Source organism: Siniperca chuatsi, linkage group LG9 (assembly GCF_020085105.1).
Source record: "Siniperca chuatsi isolate FFG_IHB_CAS linkage group LG9, ASM2008510v1, whole genome shotgun sequence".
Taxonomy (NCBI): domain Eukaryota; kingdom Metazoa; phylum Chordata; class Actinopteri; order Centrarchiformes; family Sinipercidae; genus Siniperca; species Siniperca chuatsi.
In genome coordinates this window covers 25,096,106-25,118,695 of record NC_058050.1, presented here as the reverse complement: position 1 = coordinate 25,118,695, position 22,590 = coordinate 25,096,106, and the positions used below count along the sequence as shown (strand labels likewise).

Sequence of the window (22,590 nt, the reverse complement as noted above, 5' to 3'; positions counted from 1 at the left end):
GTACAATAGTAAGGTTAATATACTTGGACATTTTCTGAGTGTGTGAGATTGTGCATCAGAGGTGTGGTCAACATACCGTCACCTTCTCTAAATCAGCTTCTGAGGAGGTGGGAGACAGGGGGCTGATGGGACTGAGGGAAGGGGAGCTTCCGACACTGGAGACGTACTCGGGATCAGGAACGTACAGAACCTGCAAACATAATCCATGTCTGTATTTACACAGGCACTGCCTTTGTGCAAACACACAGTGCACACCACACATGCACGCACGGGGAGAAATAAAGGAGCATCGCTCTCTCTCTCACACACACACACACACACACACACACACACACACACACACACACACACACACACACAGCCCTAAGAAAAGTTTGATAAAGCAAATAACATGAAATCATGTGAGTAGCCTCACGCTATTAACAAGGATAAACAGAGAAAGTGAAAGCGACTGTCATGACGGTACATCAACATGTCAGAATTAGCAGTGATGCTTTTGATGGTTTAGTTAGAACAAATACAGTGAATGCAGTGCATTACTCTTCCATGCTTACATTATGTTTGAGACTGAGTTCCATCTATTGTGTAATGTAATGACAAAGAAGGGGAATGGCTAGCTGTTAAAGGAATTGTTTGACCTTTTGGGAAATATACTTAATTGTATCCCTGACTACTTTGATATAAGAAGTGGTACCTCTACAATGACTACATCTGTAGGGACATTCATGATTGCTACATTTGGACCTATATAATATCTACTGTCAGGAAAAAAAAGGTTAGGATGTATTAAAGCCTTTAGATTTAGTACTGAATGTCTTTTTAGATTGTACATTTTGGCTGCAAGACGTTAGGAGATGAAATATTAATCTAGCTACAGCTTCAGGGTTAAAGAAATGAGCCGTTTTTGTTGTGCTATAACTTCTGCTTCGGCCGTGGAAGCACAGGAGGAATGATGGCTCAGTAAGTGCTCTCCACACCTCACTGTTTGGACGCAGCTCAGCTCTGCACTGTTTGCCGAGAGCTGAGCTGGGGGATGCCAACGGGATTGGCGCATGTGTCTCGTCTCCATTCCTCCGGATTTCATTTTGACGCCAAGAAACACATAGACAAAATATCATTTTGGATGTTTGTCACTTTCCCCCCATAAAAAAACAAAAAACAAATTCAGAATTTGGGTCTATTGCAGAAAAAAGAAAAGACAACATGAAAGCCAGGGAAGCTGGCAGTGTGTTTAGCGAGCTAAAGATGGGTAGTTTGTGTCATGTTGTCGGAACTAATGCATCTTTGGGAGAATTTAAGCATCACACATATTATTATACCATTTTAGAAAGAAAAAAAAAGGTCTTTTGCAATGAATTGCATCCTAATGGGACGAGTGACACTGTAATTAGCAGGCAATTAAGTGGGGATTCAGATAGCAGGGTTGTGAACAGTGAGTCAGCAAGTTGCTCAGAGGAAGTAGGAGGATAGACACATGCAGCATGTGATGTTCCCAAAAAACCTTCTGTTTCCAATTTCTCCACCTAAATTCCCATATGTACTGTAGAAAATGTTTAGTGATTGTGAGATCATGGCAAACCATTGAGAATGCATTTATGAACTGTCTGCAGCTGAATATATCAGTGAAGGCGTGCACGGCGGTTCACACCTGGCCAGGCACCACTGCTCTGGAGAACAGCTTATTCAGCTGAACCAATTCGTTGGGTGTGGTGTCAAACTTGAGCGCAATGCTGTTCAACGTGTCCCGCGATTCCACCTGGACCATAAAACAAGAGAGAGGACACAAAATCACACTCCTGCTTCTCTTCAGGGCATTTCCTTAAAGGCAAGACTTAAAGATGTGACACAGATGATGAGAGACAGAGAGAGAAAAGCTGAAAAACAGAGCTGTGCAATTATTTCTTTAAAAGGTTTTAATGCTTGATTTTTGCATGTTAGATATGGAGATGTTATGCAAATTAAAGCTGTCAGCTGTTGACCAGGAATAGGTTCCCATGGGAAGCAATTTTGCTGGCAGAAATATGAACTGACATGAATGTCAACTGCAGTCTTGTGTTATATCTTGTGAACCACTCATGCAGCAACATCTACCTTTTTCAATTTAAAACTTTCATATTTTTTTCAATGTGCAAGTCTAGGGCTACAACTATGAATGAAAATTATTATTTTCAATATTGATTAATCTATTTTTTTTTAATTAATTATATGATTAATAATTTAGTCTATAAAGCACCAGAGAAGCATGCAAAAAGTCCTTGATAATATCCCACAACCCAAGATCTCTCTAAATTGACTGTTTGCTACTATATCACGGTGTAGGCTAACGCTAACAGCGCTGTCCTGCTGTTTATTGTTGCTACTCTTTATCCTTTCAAACTTTTTCTCTTGTAACATTAAAAGCGCTTGTCCAAGTATGTAAGCTAATCAGCTAAAGAATGTTTGAATGAAGTACGAGTCTTACTAAGTTATACTAGAACAAACTATCGCTCTACACTGCAATACAAGAACAATGCAGTTTCTTTATTTCCACGTCCTCTTCATGGATCATCAGGTGAGGATGTGGACTTTATTCCTGGGACATGTTAGCTTTAGCCTCAGTCTTTTAGCATGATATCATGAATGTAGCCATCAAAAGCATATTTAAAGACCCCTTTTACAGGATTCCTGTTTTAAAACAAGTCAGCTGGGAACATTAAAAAGTCAGCCGGAAACAGCGTTTTCAACCAGCTCATGGAGCTAATGTTAGCTTAATTAGCTAGCTGGCTACAGCTGATGAAAGCCAGCGACAGTTGTAATTTCTTTAAAAAGAGGAGGCGTTGACTGCCTCTTTTTGAATTCAAGAACCCATTGTTTAAAAAAAATATACTACAAATTTTGAGAGGTAAATCTGTCACCATTATTATTGCAAACTGCATGTGCGGTGCGAGAGCGGAAAGCTTGACGGTGTAGCAACAGTAAGTGAGGGGTTGGGGCTTAGCGAACAGTATTTTGTCTGACCAACAGCTCTAAACCCAAAGATATTCAGATTACAATGATACGAGAAAACAGAGAAAAGCAGCAAATCCTCACATTTGAGGAGCTGAACCCAAACATTGACATTTTTGCTTAATCAATAACTTGAACAACTGATCAGTTTTTGTTCTAATCAGCAGAGTCATTTAATGCAAACTGATAAAGCATATCATCCCAAACCATAAAGTGTACAAAGAAGCAGTAGAAGAGGCAGTACTTCATGTTAGTCGAGGTTTAACGCATCATGCAGGTTGTAGCTGCACCCTGTGCTCAGCTGCTGCACCCCACAGTGTGACACAGGTGCATTTGCTTGTCTCCACCAGTTAAAATCCAAACAACAGAGATGTGCTCCACGTGTCTGAACTAGTTAAGCATCTAACATGCACAGTGGGAGTTTCTACCTTCCAAATAAGGATGACAACCATGTCAGAAAGCGCTGTATGTGTGAGAAATGTGGTATAAGGGGAAAAAAAAAAAGTGAGCTCAGGGGAGAGAACCCCCGAAAAGCAGACAGGCAGGGCTGACTGAGCTGTGTATAATTAGGACAGGATAATGGCTCTGTGTGTAGTGCAGCAGTCATGGGACTGCCTCGATGGTTCTCAGCTTGTGTGTGTGTGTGTGTGTGTGTGCGTGCAAACAGTCTCACAAAAACACCAAGGAATGACAGCTTCTCTACATTCTTGACACGACAGATTGTTTCCAGAAGGATATTCTTAGACAGACAGACAGACAGAGACACACACACACACACACACAGCACAGTCACAGACAGGTAGTTCAGCGAGGGGAACCAAGACAGACAAGCTGGAACATTAGTAACACAGAAGCATTGTGTGTGAGGTAGTCACACATGACATGATCAGGATCATGATCATGTCAACACATTACAACATCGAGGGGAAGAAGCAGAAAATACAGAAACTCAGAAGCCACTAGCAACCGATGTTCTCACAGTAAACATCACAGTGATGAACACTAACTCAAGCTCCAAAACAGGCCTGTCTTCAGGCAGCGACTGAGAGTCATTGTGAAGAATTAGAAGCTATTGCATCTTTCACTGTATTACACGGGTGTAAAGCATTTCATGAGACAAAAGCCTTAGTAAACTCAGAAAGAGAGATATGAAGTGTGCACAGGCTAAGATTTGGTTTGAAACAGAGCTCTAAGGAATTAATATTTCAAATATTTGAAATAAACAAAGTGCACTTGATTTAGCAAGAATAACAGAGCCATATGGGATCATCTTTAGAGTCTGTGGCTCTGAGAGGCGAGCGATCAAGCACCCATCAGCACAAATATTCAAAGTGTGTTATTTAGCTTGTTAGCTTGAGCATCTTCTGAGGATAGAGAAGGGCTTTGGAGACAAGAGCCACAGCTGTGGACAGGAGCAATGTGGCTGTGGAATGGTTTGTGGTGAAATGAAGCCAGGTTAGGGACTGAGATAGGATTGAAAACGTTAGGGGACGCTTTTCTATTAAACAATCTTCATCGTGTGCAGTTCCTAAGCAACGCAGATTTTAAAATTGTAAGAAATTAAATCAGTGTTCAAATACGTAGTATATTTCCCCTCTGTCGAGGGAAAAACACTGCTGAAGTATGAGACGGTGGTGCATTCCCAGCAAGAAGCAGGAACACTAGACATTCAAACTTCTGAGACATGTTGGCTGCGTATTGTACTTTGATCTGGCACAAATCCTTTCTACATCAATTTCAGCAGAATGTTTGTCCATGATAATGAATATAGGTGTCATTTTGAATGATTAATGATCATTCTTAAATTGGTTAAAAATCTAATCAATGGATTCAGGAAGACACCCATCCATAATGTGGCTATGGCTGAAGCAACACCACTACAAGCAACCAGGGGAATAACAACAACATTGATACAATGTCTCTTGGAAAACCCTCTTAGTGTAACTGACAATGAAGTCACATGATAAAAAGCCAGCAAATGATGGCAGAGATCCAGCAGAAACAGCTAGTAAACCCCATGAAAGCACAGTGACAGTAATACTGCTGTCTCACTTGTTTTGGCTTTAGAGCACAGCTCTTCAGCTTTTGCAGCTGAAATGTCTTGTGATGCTGGTCCCTTGCTTGTAGCACCATCCTCCACTGTTGAGCAATTTAAAAAAAGTGGGGGAAGGAGTATCTTGAAATATAAAAGTAGTTTGGTTTTCAATCTGAAAACTTCAAAGTGAGTTTTGAAATCCAGAAATCTCAGCAGCTGACAAAATTATTGTTGTGTCATTGTTATTAATTAACAGTCCTACCATCACGAGTTATTTCTTACACATTTCCTCATGTACCTTTAATCTGGGCTGGACTATGAAGGCTGAACTAGCTAGGGTTGGACAAATCTGGGCTGAGCGAGTGCTAAACCAAGGTCCAGATCGCAGGCTGCACTGGGTTTGGAGGCCCTACCCTCCGGGGGAATAAACTAATCAGATGTGAGGTCAGTCACGCTGCTGCGATACAGTCTCCCTGACTCAGCAATGAGTGCAACTTTGTTTAGACAACAATGGACAAGACAGAGCAAAGATGCATTGTGCAGTATGAACTGGGTGGCTGTGCAGGCCTGACTGAGATAGTGGTTTCACAGTGAGCACAACTCCACTGCAGATGATGATGGGATGGGTGGAGATTGACTATTTTATGCTCGTAACTGGTTGCAGATGGATGTCACCTGATTGAAGTGAACTTTACCTTTAGACTTCCTTTATCCCTCAGACACCGCCACTGACAATCATACTACGTAGATTAAAAACAAAATAACTTGTGTTATTCATCAGTATCAGTGTATCAAGTGACAAGTGAAAAATGGATGATTCACACATAGACCGCCTGTTAATCCAGATGTCTATTTTTGCCCTGTTCACAGACAGATCAGAACGGCAGTTTGTTGAGATGATTAAATTGTCCAGCTAGATTAAACATTAATTTGATCATTTTCTAGAAACAAATCAAATTTGAAGGCATCCTTTATATTTAAAAATGCTAGTTGATACCTTTATCTTTTCAGTGTTCGTATATCAGGCCACAATTAATTCAATAATTCCTTCCAAGTTGAGATTAAGTTACATGGAGATTGCACAGCAATCAAGGCAGTGAAGACATGGACAAAGCTCACGGACTCATGGCTGTCAGATTTAGAAATGTAACGTCATTCATCACAAGCAATACAGACCATTCTAGTCTGTGTGTGATATAGATAGCAACATGTCTAAGACTTAGCACACAAAGCAAAGTGTCAGCTGCCAAATTCAGTCATTTTTGATATGTGAATACCACCAGGATGTATTTTCAATGAGACAACCACAGATAGGAAACTGCATTTTCAGCAAAAGTCAACGCACATTTTAGGGATAATGACTGAATGCCACTGTTTTACTACAAGCCACTACAACACATACAGTTTATAATGCTGACTGATCATGTTGTTGGCCAGATTGACATCATAAATGCTGACAACTTCCTTCTTTCTTCCCCGGCCTACAAACTGGAATCCAGACAGTCCTTCCCCTAAAGACTTTTTATGCAGCACATGTCCAAATTATATTATGTGCCGTGGTTTCATACCAAGTTAACAACTTCCTTAACACACCAGGGTTGCCATCAACAACTTAATTCCTCCAGTTTTGTTCATATAACTACACTTCCTGCATTTACATGCTTGCAAGTATCCCAGTTATGATCAGGTTTTCCAGTATCGCAGTTATGTAAACAAATCCTGGTTTCAAAAACCTGCATCAAACTCAAATACACCTCCGATAGAAAGTGGGATACTGCATGTTAACACCTTTTCCAGGTTTCAGATCACTGTCTGCCATGTGCACAGGTTAACATTAGCACAGTTACATAGCAGTCAGTCAGTAATACAAAAATTTGGATATAAACAATGTAATGATGGTCTACTAGCTGAACTAAAAGTCATAGTCTGATAATGGTACGGCATTGTTGTTCTCGTCTTCCATTACTGATGATCACATTGAGAAGCCAAATCCAGCAAACCAAACTGCTGAGGCGACTCAGTTTATATAGGAATGACAGAGTAACTGAGATGTTGAGGATTCAAAGACATGCCTGTACTGATGCAGATGATCAAAAACCTGCATACTGTTAGAATCAAGTATAAAAACAGCCGAATGTAAAGGTCATACCCCAAATAAGATCAAAACAGGGATACTAGTTTGAATGTCAGCACACTCTGATCTGTGGTGAATATAACTAGAAAATACCTTGGTGCCTTTCACCATAGTGACTAAAAGAAACCAGTGAAGCAAAGCCACAAAAAAGACATAAGGAGGATGTGGTGACAGGTATGTGTCCCATCTCCAACATCTCCTCATAACTATGTCATTAACAACTGCTCTTAGACATCTTATGACAGTATCAAGGTCCTTCATGATTTGCCATCTCATCAGCTCTGCAAAGGGAGTCGTACTGTTCATTCAGACAACAGCTGCATGCCAGCTTGATAAATATCCTGTCTCAAAGAGGACAGCAGGCGTCATGGAGATCAGACCCAGACTGGCAAAGTCTCTGTGAATCTACAATGACGCGCACGAATACGCACTCACCATGTATTTACAACACAGCCATAAAAAGCAGTACAATAACGTCACAGTATAACCTAACCATTCAAAATTATAACTGTGGTGTGTCATAAGCAATGATCATTCATCCCATCCTAAAAGTATTTACAATCCCCTGTTCAGCATTTGTGTGATGTCGTTGGTACATGGCTGGTGCTTTAAGATTGAAAACCCAAAGTTTTGTTTTAAGGGACAACAGGAGTTTTCCTTTTTTATTTTTTTAAGTTAGGAACATGAGTTAATAATCAGCAGGGCTCCTACAGTGTCAGAGCCTTTCATCCAGACGGCTTCAGCACAGAGCATCGATTCTCCGCAGGTGCTATTTGCTACCGTCTCATCCATGAACTATTTATTTTTAGCTTTATAGCTCCTCTGTTGCTCAGCACAAAGCCAGCCTATAGGACATTCAGGTCTACAGGACATTTACAGCTGCTAAAACACTGTTTTTATACGGTTTTCTTTAGCAATATAAGGTCACATATTTGGCTTATACTGAAGAAACCTCTGCTTTTTGCTCTACAAACTGGATATTTTAAAGCTTGCCCTGACCTGTGACAGCTGCTTGCTTTCGTATCAAATAACTGCTCTGTTAGTTCCTGTATCAGGAGCTCAGCCAATCAATATGGGTAAAAATATCTGGTGTTCAATGAAGTAAACACTGGCAAGGCCAGGTGGTGGACTGATCTTGGCACCAAATGTGGTGTAATGATAGTATGATTCAAGTTTGTCTTGTAAGTGTCACTTTATGAACACAGGCAGGATATTAGCAACACAACTAGCGTCGTATGTCACAGAACCACCGAGGCACCACTAAAAAGACACATGTACATGTTATTTCACCAGACCTCAGAGATGCAGCCATTGATCGTAAGACAGGGGACATGCAAATGTGACCCACTGGTAAAGACCTGTTTTTGACACATTGACAGCAGAACGAGGGAGGGAAGGGAAGAGAGAGTAATCACAATCAGGATCATGGCCACTAATGACAGGTGCACCCTATATTATCATCCTCGGATCAATACATCCCATTATTCATCTTAAAATGGGGATGAATAATTAAGCTTCTTCCTGTTAGGGTGACATCCGTCCTTTCGAGCAGAAGGGTAGAGGAAGGCCGTGGCAGCTATCTTGACAGTGACTGAAATCTAGCTAATGGTCACCTTGTTGAACAGGAGAGGACACACAGATTCAACAAGGGCAGTCGGCTGGACAGCCAAAGACTAATAGTTCCATTAAAGAGTCCGGAGGCATCTTGGTAAGAACATTAAGTGTGAAACGTGAGAGTAAATCTATGAGTGCTACTGCAAAGGGTCGACCAAGGAAATGAGATCCAAACTCAGAGCTACGGCTTCTCGGTCAGATTATTAAGCAGAAGTATGTTTAAAGGTAACCATTCACAGGTGTTTTATGTAGGACCTGTTTCTGCACTGAGACCACCACCTCAGATTCCCAATGAAAAATGAGAAAATGAGTCACAAAGGAAAAAAAAACCTGAGAAAAATGAGAAAACTGGAGAAGAGAAAAAGAGAAACCATAATCAACACAATGAATCAATTATGTCGTCATTAAACTGCAAATAAAACTCAACAGTGTACGGTTTAATCACCCATAATGCTATATCAAAGCAGTTATCGCTCCTCATTTTATAATGAAGGATGAAGCCCAGCTTTAGCATGACAGTTGCCATGGCGATACAGTTGCCGTTACTACCCTAATGGCATGCACATTGTGTGCAACTACACCCTTGCTGATCGTTTGCAGAGCTAAATTTAGACCCTCTATAAGTGACGGGGGAAGAAAGTCACATTATTCTGTCCTTTTCAAGGGCACACAGAGCAAAGTTGCTGTCTCACTTTCAAGCACTGATGGATCCCTCCTTGTGCTGGGCTCAGACCTACCAACACGTATACAGGGACCTAATGACACGCAAGAACCAGTAAAGCAAAAAGAGATTCCCTATGACTTAGAAATGCCAAAGCTTAGGCAGTGTTTGAGCCAGGATTTCGTAGGAGGGGATGAGCCTATTAGTACTTTTCTATTGCTTCATCCAAGGGGGACGGGGGAACATTACAGTGAAAGCTGTACACCTGCTGAGATATACAGATCAACATTAAAATGATATAAAAATGTATATTAGACGTTATATTAGACATAAATTTTGTTTTTCATTACATAAAGAAGAATTACTGGGATACCTAAAATTACTATAATCATTACATTCAAAATTTTTCACTTGGTAATAATGACAAACTACTGGTAAGTCATGTCTGACAATAAATCTGAAGATATCTAAACTGCTGAGCTAATGTTATAGTGTTACATTTATTTTGTTAGTTAGCCAGCTTATAAAATCTAAAAATGAGAAACCTGCTAACAGCATTGATCCTGCCCTTGGTTTTATGGGGTCAGTTGGGCGCAGGGAGCTCGTAGTGACAGGACATTTTATGTTTTTAAAGGGTCACTGTCACAATGGCATGCTCTGGCTCAAACCCTGGCTAAGGGCTGATTTGACTGGAGATGTCACCTCGCATGTGTTAAAAACATACATTCCGAAAAATGAAAAGATAACTGAAACTGACTTTGGTTAAACTTTAAACAAGAATCACAGGCTCCAACATGTAGGTGGAGCATGTGCAATAGTTTAAATAAGAATGCGTTGACTCAAAGGTAACAGAGTGAGATGCTGACATCTGGGCCATGTATTAGTCTGCGCTTCTACCCATCCAGCGAGCCATCCATCAGTCATCTTCTCCACATGCATTCCCCTCGATCCCCTCCTCAATCCCTTTTAACATCTCTATCCACACACTCCTCCAATCCCATCATTTCTCCATCATTCATTGACTTGCTCTCCTACTCTCAGACAGAGAGCTGTGAACGAGCTGAAACAGTGGGATCTCCTCTCCTACCCAGCAGTGAATAATGCAATCAGAGTGACTGTTTGTCAGGAGTTAAGATTGCCGCCAATGTGTGTGTCTCTCCGTGGCACGCACACACACACCTGGCGCTTGGCGTATGACTCATCTAATGTCCTCTAATGTCCACAATGCTTCCTCTCAGCCCAGCAGAAATCCGTTCAACCTGCAGACTGGTGATAATCAGAGACCATGGCTCGGTCATTATCAGCCTTTATCTCCTTCACATTTAATGGAATATCGTGACCCATCTGGATCATACTGTAGATCATATACAATAGAGTAGCATTTATAAAACATGTAAAACTGAAGATTAACTGTGTGTAGACATGCTGTTAGTTTTAAATCTCAATATGGTTTTGGTATTGAATGAAACATGTCTGGAGCACTAAGTATCGGAAACTGTCAATTACAGAAAGCTGGCATTGAATGCTTGCTCAAATTCGTAGTCTTGTTTACCTATTCTTCAATCAGATATTTGCTGAAATCATACTTGACGGCATTGATGGCATTCCTGTATGGCAGCTTGTGTTTCAATAACACTTAACATTTGAGAGTTTTTGTCTTCTTTTGCTAAATAAAAAAAAAAAAAGGAGTTTTGTAGAAAAGTCTACAGCCATTCTCGCAGCTCTGGGAGGCTGTAATTGGGCACAGCAGGTAAAGTATTGGACAAATAAAACATTTTGACCTGATTATGGCATTTCATGAGAAGTCAGGGGATCACTAAAGATATTACAATTCATCCTGAGGGTGACATGAATGTGTGTACCAAATTTCATGGCAATCCATCCAATATTCGTTGAGACTGACTGAGGGACTTGCCATCCCAAGAGCCATGACGCTAGCATGGCTAAATATTTCAAATGATAATCAGCACTACATGTTGTAAAAGTGAATACACATTTTAGGGCAAATGACTGAGTGCTGTGACCACTGTTTTACTACGACCCACTAGAACACATACGGTTTAAAATGCTGACTGATCATGTTGTTGGCAAGAATGATAACATCATGAATGCTGACAACTTCCTTCTTTCTTTCTTTCCCGGCTTACAAATTGGAATCCAGACAGTCCTTCCCCCTAAAGACTGCTCTCTAGTGTGTCACTATACAAAATGTAATGAGAGCTTTGCTGTGCCAGTTCTGCTGAGAGCACTGCAATAGACTGAAACAGAGTGTGGGATGGGAGGTTCAGGCCAAAACATTAAACATGACTCAACATTACAGAATAACTCCAGTTTATCACAACGTAGATATAATCTTTGGTTTTGGCCATGGTTGCTATTGGTTATGATAACACTGAAGATCTCGGAATGTGGCAATAATGCTAAAAAGAAGTCTGAAGGGGTAAGAAAAACGATCCCACTGGGAGGGGGGTCAGCATCTTAGAAATCCCTGGGCCACTGTGATGCCCTGATCGGACAGGTCTTCAAGAAACCCCTCAGGTGATCCCAATATATTTGGAAGAGAAAATGAAGGTGATCAGAATTAGTACCCAATCTGTTGTAAACATCCATTACAGTTTAGAGACCAAATTCCTGGTTCAACCTACTGTAATTATCATAACTGTGTACAGAGTTTGCCCATGTAGTGAGGGATTATTATTTGGGTGCGCTTTCGGTTTCACCACAAAATAATCTGCCTGAACTGTAACTTGTTTACAACCTGTCTGATCATCTGACTGCTCTTGTTTCTTGCCCCATCTGACTTCTTTTTAGCGATGCCACCATGTCCCAAGATTAATTACTTACCTTAAAGAGTGCAATGTTTTCACAACTGATAGAAATGATGGCCAAAGTGAAAATATGGGTGTGTGGCTTTCCACAGTAATTAGTTCTAATAAACCTGAATTGTCCATAAACTCTGTCTGGAGCTATTTCTCAGTCAAGACACCCTGTGGATCCCAGAGTTCAGGCAAAAGTAAAAATAGCATCTCAACTGGAGCAGCTATGTCCATGGTGTGATAAAGTTATTGAGAGATAATAATGTGTGGCCTGCACTTTCTCAGTTCTTCATTTTGTTTGACTTTGACTGGCCGTCCTCTCAGCCAGTCAGTGGGAAGAGAAAGCCCCCCCCCGCGGCTCACCTCTGTGCTGCTCTTTGCCTCTCTCTGTCTGCATCTTTCGATCTCCTCATCTATCTCTGTTGTTCCCACAGACTTCAAACACTTTTTTAATTGGATGCAGGTCAGCCAATAGCTGGACTTGGCTGAATGGACTGGCGTTATCAGTGTCTAGGCAGATGGGTTGCAGCTGCTCAGGTTATTTCTCAATACGGAAAGAAAAAAAAAAAGGGACAGAGAAAGAAGCCTGTGTGTGAGGTAGAGGGGTGAGGGAGAGGAGAGGGAGGGAGATTGGACTGATAAGGTGGTATAAGAGGAAACCCTCCTTTTTCCTGTGGGCACCGGGCAATAGATTAAAAACTTATCTGCTGGAGGGCAAAATAAGGAAACATCGCCGGCCGCACCCCCGGCGTGAGGGATGAGTTTAAGATAAAGCTGCTTCTCAATCAGTGGGACACTGGTGACCATGTGTCTGTCACAATGTAGGGGAGGCTTGGTTATTCTGCATTAAACACTCGGCGACCCCGAGCCTCCTCGCTACGTGCCACTGCAGCATGTCAGGCTACAGGACACAATCATTGGCAGTGCCTGATCCATTTATCATAATAGCAGCAATCTAGTGGGGGGTGGGAGGGGGAGTGTTGATGGCTGACAAGAACAGGATTGGTATGCTGTGTGATTGAGATATGAATCTTTTTTCCCCCTCAAATTAAAACACTAAATTTGCCCCTATTTTTCTTTACCACCAGCATTTCTGTCCATCTTGCTGACTCATTGTGGCCCTTCTGCTCATATCGGGGCCATGACATTGGCTCTGACAAATATCCTGTCGTAGTGGTTTAGGTTGTTCAAGCCCCAGCGAGATAAACAAGGGCCTTGTCAATCAGCAAGTCTAGGATGACTGACAGGCTGGGGGGTTGTGGAGGTGGTGTCGGTATTGTTGAGGTGTTGGAGATGGGGAAAGGGAGCCAATCACAGAGAAACCTACAGTAGCTCCTGGAGCCGGGAGCAACAGCCGGAGAAACCCGAAGGTAGAACAACTGCCAACAAGAATGAACTGGAAAGAGGAGTTTGGGAGAAGAGACTGGATTGTCAGTGAGAGACCACAAACCCTGTTCTCCCTCCCTCCCTTTAATTCCTCTCTCCTTCCTTTCCTTTCAGCAGACAGCCGAAGCTGAGGCACAGCCATCCCACTCCCCACTGTTGCCACGGAGAGAGGCGAGGAAAAGCAGTCTGACTGCAGCTGGATTTGAGGGTCATTTGAAGAACACAACCAGGCAAAGCAGAGACGGGCTCCATTTTCAGCTCATGCCAGGGAACCAGAGCACTCTCCCTCCCTCTCCCTCTATTGCCTCACCCCCCCTCCCCTTCCCATACACAACAGCTAAATCAATGAAAATGACAACGCAATTGGAAGGTCATTCACGAGCACAGAGAGCTCTGTGGTGGAATGCTCTCGGATATGTGGCACTGAGACCGAATGGAAAATCAAATGCACATCCTGCCAGCACTCCAGCTCTGATTCAGCAGGAGGAAACGCACGGCGTGATAAAATTCCTCTCTCCTTTCTATACATCAACATGCAAAATGGAGCTTAGTGTTGTGCTGCTGCACAGGGAGTCTTTAACAGAGGATATACTGTTTTCCAAAAGCTTTCTATCAGCTACCCTGTACGTCTGTACACACACACACACACACACACAGTGCTCTTTATGTAAACACTTAGATCATGAGGTACACGTGTTACACTGGCAAAATCCACAAAATGCTTCTCCCCCTCACTAATGAGCTACCAAGCATGGTCAGACACGGACAGGCTCAAATATTACTGGAGCTGGTCAGAGCTACAGAAACCACCAGCAGCAGACACACACAGAAGCTGCAGCACAGGAGCAGAAAAGCGTCAAAAACACATAACGACATTAACACAGAAAAAGCAGAGTTGCTTGTGCGCTACTCACAGAATATTCTATGGTCCCTTTGGGTCTCTGGAATGACATGCGCCTTCCATCCTTCTTCTCTGGAGTCTTCTTCTGGCCGGTATCTGAAAGCAAGCGAGGCAAGGTACGCATTACATTCATGTTCCTCTCTCCCCAGCTTGTTACAAGCTGCCGTTTCCCAGCCCCGTGGGTAGACAGCTCATTCGTCAACAGTGAGAGAGCCAGCCAGCCAGCCAGCGATGTGAGCTGTGAGCGCTGGAACCCTTTCTCTCTCTCTCCCTCTCTCTCCTTCTACCCTCCTGCCCCTGCTCTCCCTCTATCACAGCATCCTCCTCTCTCTCTCTCCCTTCTTCCTCCTTGTCTACCGTACAGTGCAATGACAGCCGTTGAAACCAGTTCACCTTGCCTTCTTCCCCATGTCGCCTCTCGTGGCAGACCGAGACAAGGCTGACATCCATCAGGGCACCGCCGCTTTGGATGCTAGCCCAAGAGGAGAAGAGGAAGACGGACTTGGTTGGGAAGCAGGGGGTGCTAAAGCTGGAGATGGAATAGAAGGAAAGTGGGGGCTGAACCAGAGGGTGGATGGAGGAGAAGGGAGGGTTCAGTGCTATGTGTTGGTTGGTTGGTTGTTTATAGGCTTGTTCAAAGGATTATTCAGAATTTCCTACTTTTTGTGAAAGGACCTGGAAGGGTTGGAAGGCAGAGGTGAAGATCCAAGATGAATGGTCAGGAGAATTAAGGCAGAACATTGAGAATAAGAGGACAACGCTGGCAACTGGGGGTTTTAATCTGAGAGTAAAAGAATATGATATGGTAGAGACGGCTGGTTTGGGGGATACAGAAGACAAATTAAAAGAGTGGATGGTGACTGAAGACAATGGAAGAAAGCACATAATGAAGCTGGGGGGCTGGGCGAAGTTGAGAGAAAGCATGGAGATGAAGGCAAGAGGGTGGATGGAATATTGAAGCAAGTAGATGAAAGACAGAAGCAAAAGATAGGATGGGAGATTAAAGAAACTGGAAGGGGACTCTTGGGAATGGAGAAGATCTAGAAAAGGGGCTGACTCTGGTCTTTGACTTAGGGCTGAGAACAAGGAGCATGGGCAAATGGGCTTGAGGAATAATGTAAAAGGCTTTGTTGATTGGATGTGTAGGGTGTGAGGGCCAAGAAAGATGTTGATAGGAGGAAGTTTGGGTGAAGGATTTATGTTGGACATATATGCTGACCCATTGCCCTCAGAGGCCTCTTTTAAATGTCTTTCTTTTGTAGCTGTTGTACATGACTAATGAGTCCCTTTATTCGTGTTTTTCTCATCAGGCGTCTCAGATAGCTCAAAACATGAGTCATACACCAGTGTTGCTATTTCTAGGGCTCAGGACAGCCTTGCAGAAAGTGAGAGGGGAGGGGAAATCAGAGCTGCTTCAGGTGTAAATATCAGTCTAGTGAAGACGATACGGTCAGTGCCGGCCATGAAAGGTAGGCTTAGGCTGGCCAATAAATGGATTTAATACTGATGTTGCCAAATGAGACTAGATGCAGTCTATGATTTTGTATATAATATTATTCTTATTCTTTCTTGGTTTTAAAGGCTGCATTTAAGTGAGCTTATCCATTTTAGGGAAATATCAGAGCAATGGTTCCCAACCTTTTAGGCTTGTGACTCTTTGATACAGAAGAATGGCTTCCCCTCATCACAGGTTGCATATGTGTATGAGTTTTGAGGTAGAGGTCTTGACAGGTCCACTTGGTTCTGGGGAACAGAAACTATCATGTAGTAACATCATAATCACTGCAGGAGGAAATATTTTAGGAAATCCGTACAGATATTAAATTTGTTAGATTTTGGAATTATTATGTTCTCTCTAAATATCAGCAAGTTACAGAATGTTTTATTGTTGGTGCAGGAGGTCAAAATAGGATTTTCAATTATTTCTATGAATGAGACATAAAATAATTACTTTTGGAATTAGTTCCTATGACTTTACATTCTTTCTTCCGACCATTATTATTATATTGCTGCTCTTTTTGACCACGGCTGCTTGTTAATTTGTAGCTAATCGTGCTTCTGTCTGCTTTGGTGCTCTCTCTGTTCAGGTCAACGGCAGTTTGGATCGGGTTTAATTATCACCAAGGTCTTTTTGGATCGGGTGTGACGGTGTTCGGGTTCCCTTTGGAACAGGAGTCTCTTTTTGGAAAATTAATTTATGCACGTCAGATTGCATCAAACATTTTAGACCCATAAACACCTCTGCTGTAAGGGGTTTAACCAAAGAGTGATTTTCCTTTCCTTCTCAGATTGTTCTTTGATTGATGATTTAGAGGCTTGAAAAGGTGAAACTATGCAGTATTTCACAAGAAAATGAAAAAGCAAAGCAAAGAAATGTCTAAAATAATAAGTAGAATTCCGTGTAGGAGAATTGATCTTTTTCTCATTTCCAATCCCTGTGATCATCATGTGACCACTTAGATTCACCTTGACGGGTTAAGACCGCCAGGTTGGGAACCACTGTATTAGAGTATAAATGCAACACTAAATATCTCTATTTGCTTGATCATTATATTTACATTACTACTGATCATTTCTCAACACTTTTGTGTGTCTTGTCTTCAAATAGGGCCAATAGTCATCTCCAAATGATTTGTACTCTCTCGGATTTCTGATGATATTTGATTTTGTCAACACTGCCCAGCTAGGGTAGTGTATAAAATAACCTGTAGCACTATGAAAACCGAGTTGTGTTGAGAAAGAACACAATGGCTGCACAAACTGTGGGTGCGTGCCAAATCAATTATTCAGCATCCAAACGAAAACCTTGGAAGGATGATTACTTTCAGTGGGAGAACACAAACTGCAGCTGTGGATCGTGGATGATTGCGTTTTAGCTGCTATTTAGAGGCAACACGTCATGACTGTGATTCCATGCTTTCCTGTTATGAAATATAATCCACAGTGTGTCTGTTTAATTGCAGGTCATGCCAGTGCAGCAGACTGCATGTAACCTGACTCAGTAAACAGCGGAGGTGTTGATCTGATGCGTGCAGTGTTTTGCTTTTGTCGTAGCTTGATGTGCTTATACACCGCTGTAAACACCAAACTGGTGCAGGCTGAGCCCAATCAGGGTTAAGACAAGATCAGACTCCCAAATAATACAGAATGAGAGGAGTAGGAGAGAGTGACAGTGAGCTACCAAGAGCAAGACGGGCAGAGAGAGAGAGAGAGAGAGAGCGAAAGATAATAACAGATATGCATTAGCAGCTGCAGGGGTGTTTGCACATGGTGAGCCAGTGATTGGTCTTAAATTAAACCTCACCATGGATGGTGGCAAAGAAATGGGCATTTTATTCGCACTCCAGACACACAGAGGAGCACAGCACCGGGGCATCTTCAGCAACAAAGGCTCTGGTTTCATCCCACTCCACAGGAAAGCAGGAGCATCTGTTGCCTCTGCTTCTATAGAAGGAAGCTGCTTCCACAAAAGTCCACAAATCACAGCCGGTTTGTTTCATGTGATCCATCCGCATCCAGCGATGTACTGGAATTTTGAATTTTCAGTCAAGAATGTTTTTGCCGTCAGTATACAAACAGATAGCGGCAGTAATAGTAACACGTTGCACGTCATGCATTGAGACAGCATGATATAACATGCTTGAAATGGCAGAATCTGGAGATGCAGAGGCTGCACTGGAAAGGTGTGAAGAAATGGGCCTGTGGCCAATGCCAATCCAGATAAAGTAAACACAGTTATCTTTGCTGAACAGCACAGCGGGAACATTTCAGACAGAGGTGAGCCGAGGTCGCTAGTTATTTAATTTGTTGTTCAACCACGTAAAACAACAGTTGCCACAGCGTAAGCTTTTTTACTGTTGTTGTTTCCCATAAAGAACATTTTACTTGGCTCATTAATGGGCTGAATTACAATTACACTGGGTCAACTGTGAGAGAAGCTGTGTGAGTCGCTCAGACACTGAAAGGAGCTGCTGTGTGTCAGGAAAAACAAAGGCAGCCTGTCACAAGGCTGGGATGTAAACAGTCACACGAAGTCATGCCTATCTGAGCAACTTCACAAAAAAAAAAAAAATACATGAGAATGGCTGCATCAAAGTAATGGCCAGCCGCTGCAGACAGGAGCACAGCAGGTAACAGTGTGGGGTTTTGTCTTTGTTGGACGTCCACTACAAATGACCACAATTAGAGAAAATGTTAGTAACTTTTCTAGTCCTGTAGTAGGTTCGACTCATCTCTCTGCAGCTCCATGGTTTAATTTGTCTATGCGGGGGTCTGTGACATAAAAACTGTGATAAACCCCCTGCTGAGCGACATGTTTCTGAAATTAAGCTTCTTGAGGACAGGAGAAAATATTAAAATATGTTATTAACAACTCTTTTCTATTTACATGCATCCATCATTTTCTCTCTCTGTCCTTACTCCTCAATAGAATGCCTTAATCAACAAGTATTGTACAGTACTGTACAGTGACGATTTCTTGCAAAGACATCACTGTGAAAAGCTTGTTAAGAACAAAACTACAATAAGTCCCACATCTCTTTTATAGCTACCATTGACGGATGTCCTCTGTGATTGAATTGTAACTACTGTACAGAAAAAAAAACTAAACAATGGAACACGTCTCCATTGAAACACACAGAAACTACGTAAACCGTTGGGAATTTGTTCACTTAAATCCAACAGTTGCCAAGGAATGCAGGGAACTGAATGATTCTCGACAAGAGCTAAATGCAAATGCTACTGTATTTGACTCTAAAAACGTGCCGTGTTCTGTACTTGTGCAATCTGTTGAATATGAATCACGACTGCTAAATATAAAGTTCCCCTCACTTTGTATACAGCCATGACAAACTGAAGCAGGCAGGGAATAGGAGAGTCAACAACTATCTGACTAACATTCCCTCATGGGCTGATAGAATACACAAGCAGCCAATTTCCCTCTGCTCCCTTGCTATCCCTGCCTGCTGGCTATGCAGCCCTCCCCAGATGTTATTTTTAGAAAACCCCTAAACAGTAGGGGATGCAAGAGCTCTGCAGCACAGCCAGGTGCTGTGCAGGACTAGTTAGAGAGCTGGAGACTTTCCTCAAAAGTTTGTGAGGGAGGGAGGACAGAATCAGTGGCACAGCAGTTTGCTGTACACTGGGGTTGGACACAATAACAGAAATACCTGTGAAATATAATGCAATAGGCCTGCAACACACACCCCCTTGTGCTTTGCAAAGCTTAGAATAGTAATTGTTTGTTAAGACTGTGTCAGAGAGTTGATTCAGCTCTGTAGTCATTTTTGACATTTACACGGTAGAAGGTAATTTATTTATCATTATACAACACAGGGTTGTACAACAAAAATAAGTTAGTAGTCCCTTCATACTACACACATAATAATATATATATATATATATATATATATATATATATATATATATATATATATATATATATATATATATATATATATATTTCAGATATTTACATATATACATACATACATACATACACGTACACACACTCAGGAAATTATTCAGTGCATTTTTTGAATTTGCGTCTGGGGAATGCAAGACAGCAGCAACAAGAGAGTGAAGATTATAATATGGTTATTATCTTCACATAAAATCATCCTGCCATCTCTGCAAAGATGTGGGCACAACAGTCTCAGATTTCCCATTGCTTGGCCAGTCCCATTTTGTCCAGACTGGACATTAGCCTGTAGCAGCAGCAGTATTCAAATGGTTGCAAACTGCAATTTCACCGCTAGATGCCACAAAATCCTACACACTGGACCTTTAAGTCCAAACTGGGCCACTTTGGCTCCTATCCCCGGCTCTTCCTCTCCTCCCGAAAGCAGGCGATCACACAGCACCCGCTGTGGTGTCTGGTCTGGTTGATCTGGCTGGGTGGATCATCTCAAGGTCCACTGCTCTTTAATCCAAACCCCGGCTTCCTTTTCCGATGAACAGGTAATACATGTTTCAGCAATAAAGCAAAAAACAAGATAACAGATAAAAAAAAACAACAAAAACATAGCAGAGTTTGGAGGAGCTGCGCAGCCGTTGCCACAGTCAAAATCTCCTAATCCAGTCGATTTGAACATTTTTGCTTAGCCCTTTAAATCAAATCCAATCAGACATCATTCAATGATGTTTCAGCAATAAAGCCAAAAAAAAAAAAAAAAAAAAAAACCCATTTAAAACAAAAATGTAGCAAATTTGAAGGAGCTACCAGCCGCTGCATGTACATCCACTGCCATCATCATATTGTTAATACTAGTGCTAAAAGATTACTTGAAATATTGATTAGTTGATGGTATGAAAATTTCCAGCGATTACAGTCTACAATTTTGTATTGGACCATTGTAGGCAATGCTGCAAATCCATGAACAAAACTGCTAAATGGCAACTCTGGATTTGTGATGTATTTAATTTGCTGGATTATCTAAAAAAAAAGAAAAAAAAAAGACCCTACAGTTTCTAAATTAATTCTCCAGAAGATTTACTATATCATGATTTATACAGATATTGCAATATAAAATCAGATATACCGTGATAAAGAATTTTATCCATACAGTATAGACCACTCCTAATTAACGTTGTAAATTTATCAAATAGGAGTCTAAAGCCATGCTAACTGCTCTGTGAGGCTGGACTGAGGCTGTGCACAGCGGCGCTTTGAGCTAAATGCTAGTCAGCATGCTAACATGCTGATGTTTAGCAGGTAATGTTTACTTTGTTCACCACCTTATTTTAGTGCACTGGCATGCTAACATTTGCTAATTAGCACTGAACACAAAGTACAGCTGAGGCTGATGAGAATAATCAGTTTTGCAGGTATTTGGTTAGAAACCAAAGTATTGGACAAATTAATATTGACCTGATGATGGCGCTATGTTAGTGTGTACGCAAGTAGAGGGATCATCTGGGGAACATGATCCTTAGAGCCACGCCACTAGCATGGCTAAAACACACTTTACAATGTGCAGATTTGCAGCTTTTCTATAATCATCTCATATCATTAAAAACTAACGTTTGTTGTTGAGACAAAATAAACAATTGAAAGAGGACACCTTGGGCTCTGAGAACTTCCAAGGGACAATTTTTAATTTCCTAATATTTTATAGACTAAACACTTAAATCACTTAATACAAAAAATGATTCATTAGTTGCAGCACTAATTATTTTGTCCAGCTCCTTGTATGTAAAACTACACCTATGTGTCATGTACTTTGGCTGTTACATTTCCTCTAACAGAACGAGGGAGCACAATTGTGGGGATTGTGGACATTAATGCACATTAGGTATGTTTTGACTAACATCTATTGGCAAGTGGAATTGAACAATGTCAACAGCCCTCTGCCACAGTTTATGACAGCTTGTAATGGACATATTTTCAAAACAGAATCAGCCTGCTAGCTAGTTAAATCAACAATCCAATATGATATGTCTGGTAAAGAGACAATAAGGCTGTTTCACAACACAGAACAATATTGCTTTCCCATTTGCTTTTCTGCCTTGAGAGCAAAATGTGTTGTGACACAGGCTGCTCACTTTTGGCAACATCCTCCAGGGGATGACAATTTAGGTGGGGAGGAGGACAAAGTAAGGGTCAGAAAGTGGATTTCAAAGCCAATGATCTCTGCACCTGGTTGGGTAATGGTTGATCAAAATCATGTAGCTACACTTATTTAAACCCTTGATATAGTGAAAAGTTAGCTGCTGTTTTAAGAAATAAGTAGAACATAGGAAAAAAAATTACTATAAATGCTCCTATCCCAACATGTAGGCCACAGTATTTGGCTAAGAGGGATAGATGGAGAGTCGTTACTTCTGACTTGAAGTCAAGAGTCTGTGAAAAGAGACTGTTATCAGCCAGTATGCGCAGTGAAATGCTTACTCAAATAAAACTGGGGTAAAAAGTGCTGACTATCAAACGGTGACAAACTCTGGCTTTAAAGCTAAGCTGGTGGTGCTGTTATCTTAATACCAAGTCGTAAGGTGGACATGACAACTTTATTACAGCGAAGAGAAGCTGCAAGTTTCACTGGGCCTCTTTCTCATGAGCAA

General features: G+C 41.6%; 1 protein-coding gene across 9 annotated transcripts in view; it reads right to left on the bottom strand.

Moving 5' to 3' along the window:
• The window catches only part of oxr1a (oxidation resistance 1a), a 161,749-nt gene that overhangs the window by 31,040 nt on the left and 108,119 nt on the right, over nucleotides 1–22,590 (bottom strand). For 7 of the 9 annotated variants that reach the window (XM_044207162.1, XM_044207160.1, XM_044207165.1 and 4 more), the window contains 3 exons: nucleotides 14,546–14,628; nucleotides 1,649–1,756; nucleotides 77–190 (listed from right to left, as the gene is read on the bottom strand). In XM_044207162.1, coding sequence (XP_044063097.1) covers nucleotides 77–190; nucleotides 1,649–1,756; nucleotides 14,546–14,628 — 305 coding nt within the window. The remainder of the gene's footprint in view (nucleotides 1–76; nucleotides 191–1,648; nucleotides 1,757–14,545; nucleotides 14,629–22,590) is intronic. The other 2 variants (XM_044207167.1, XM_044207168.1) reach the window with 1 other exon arrangement.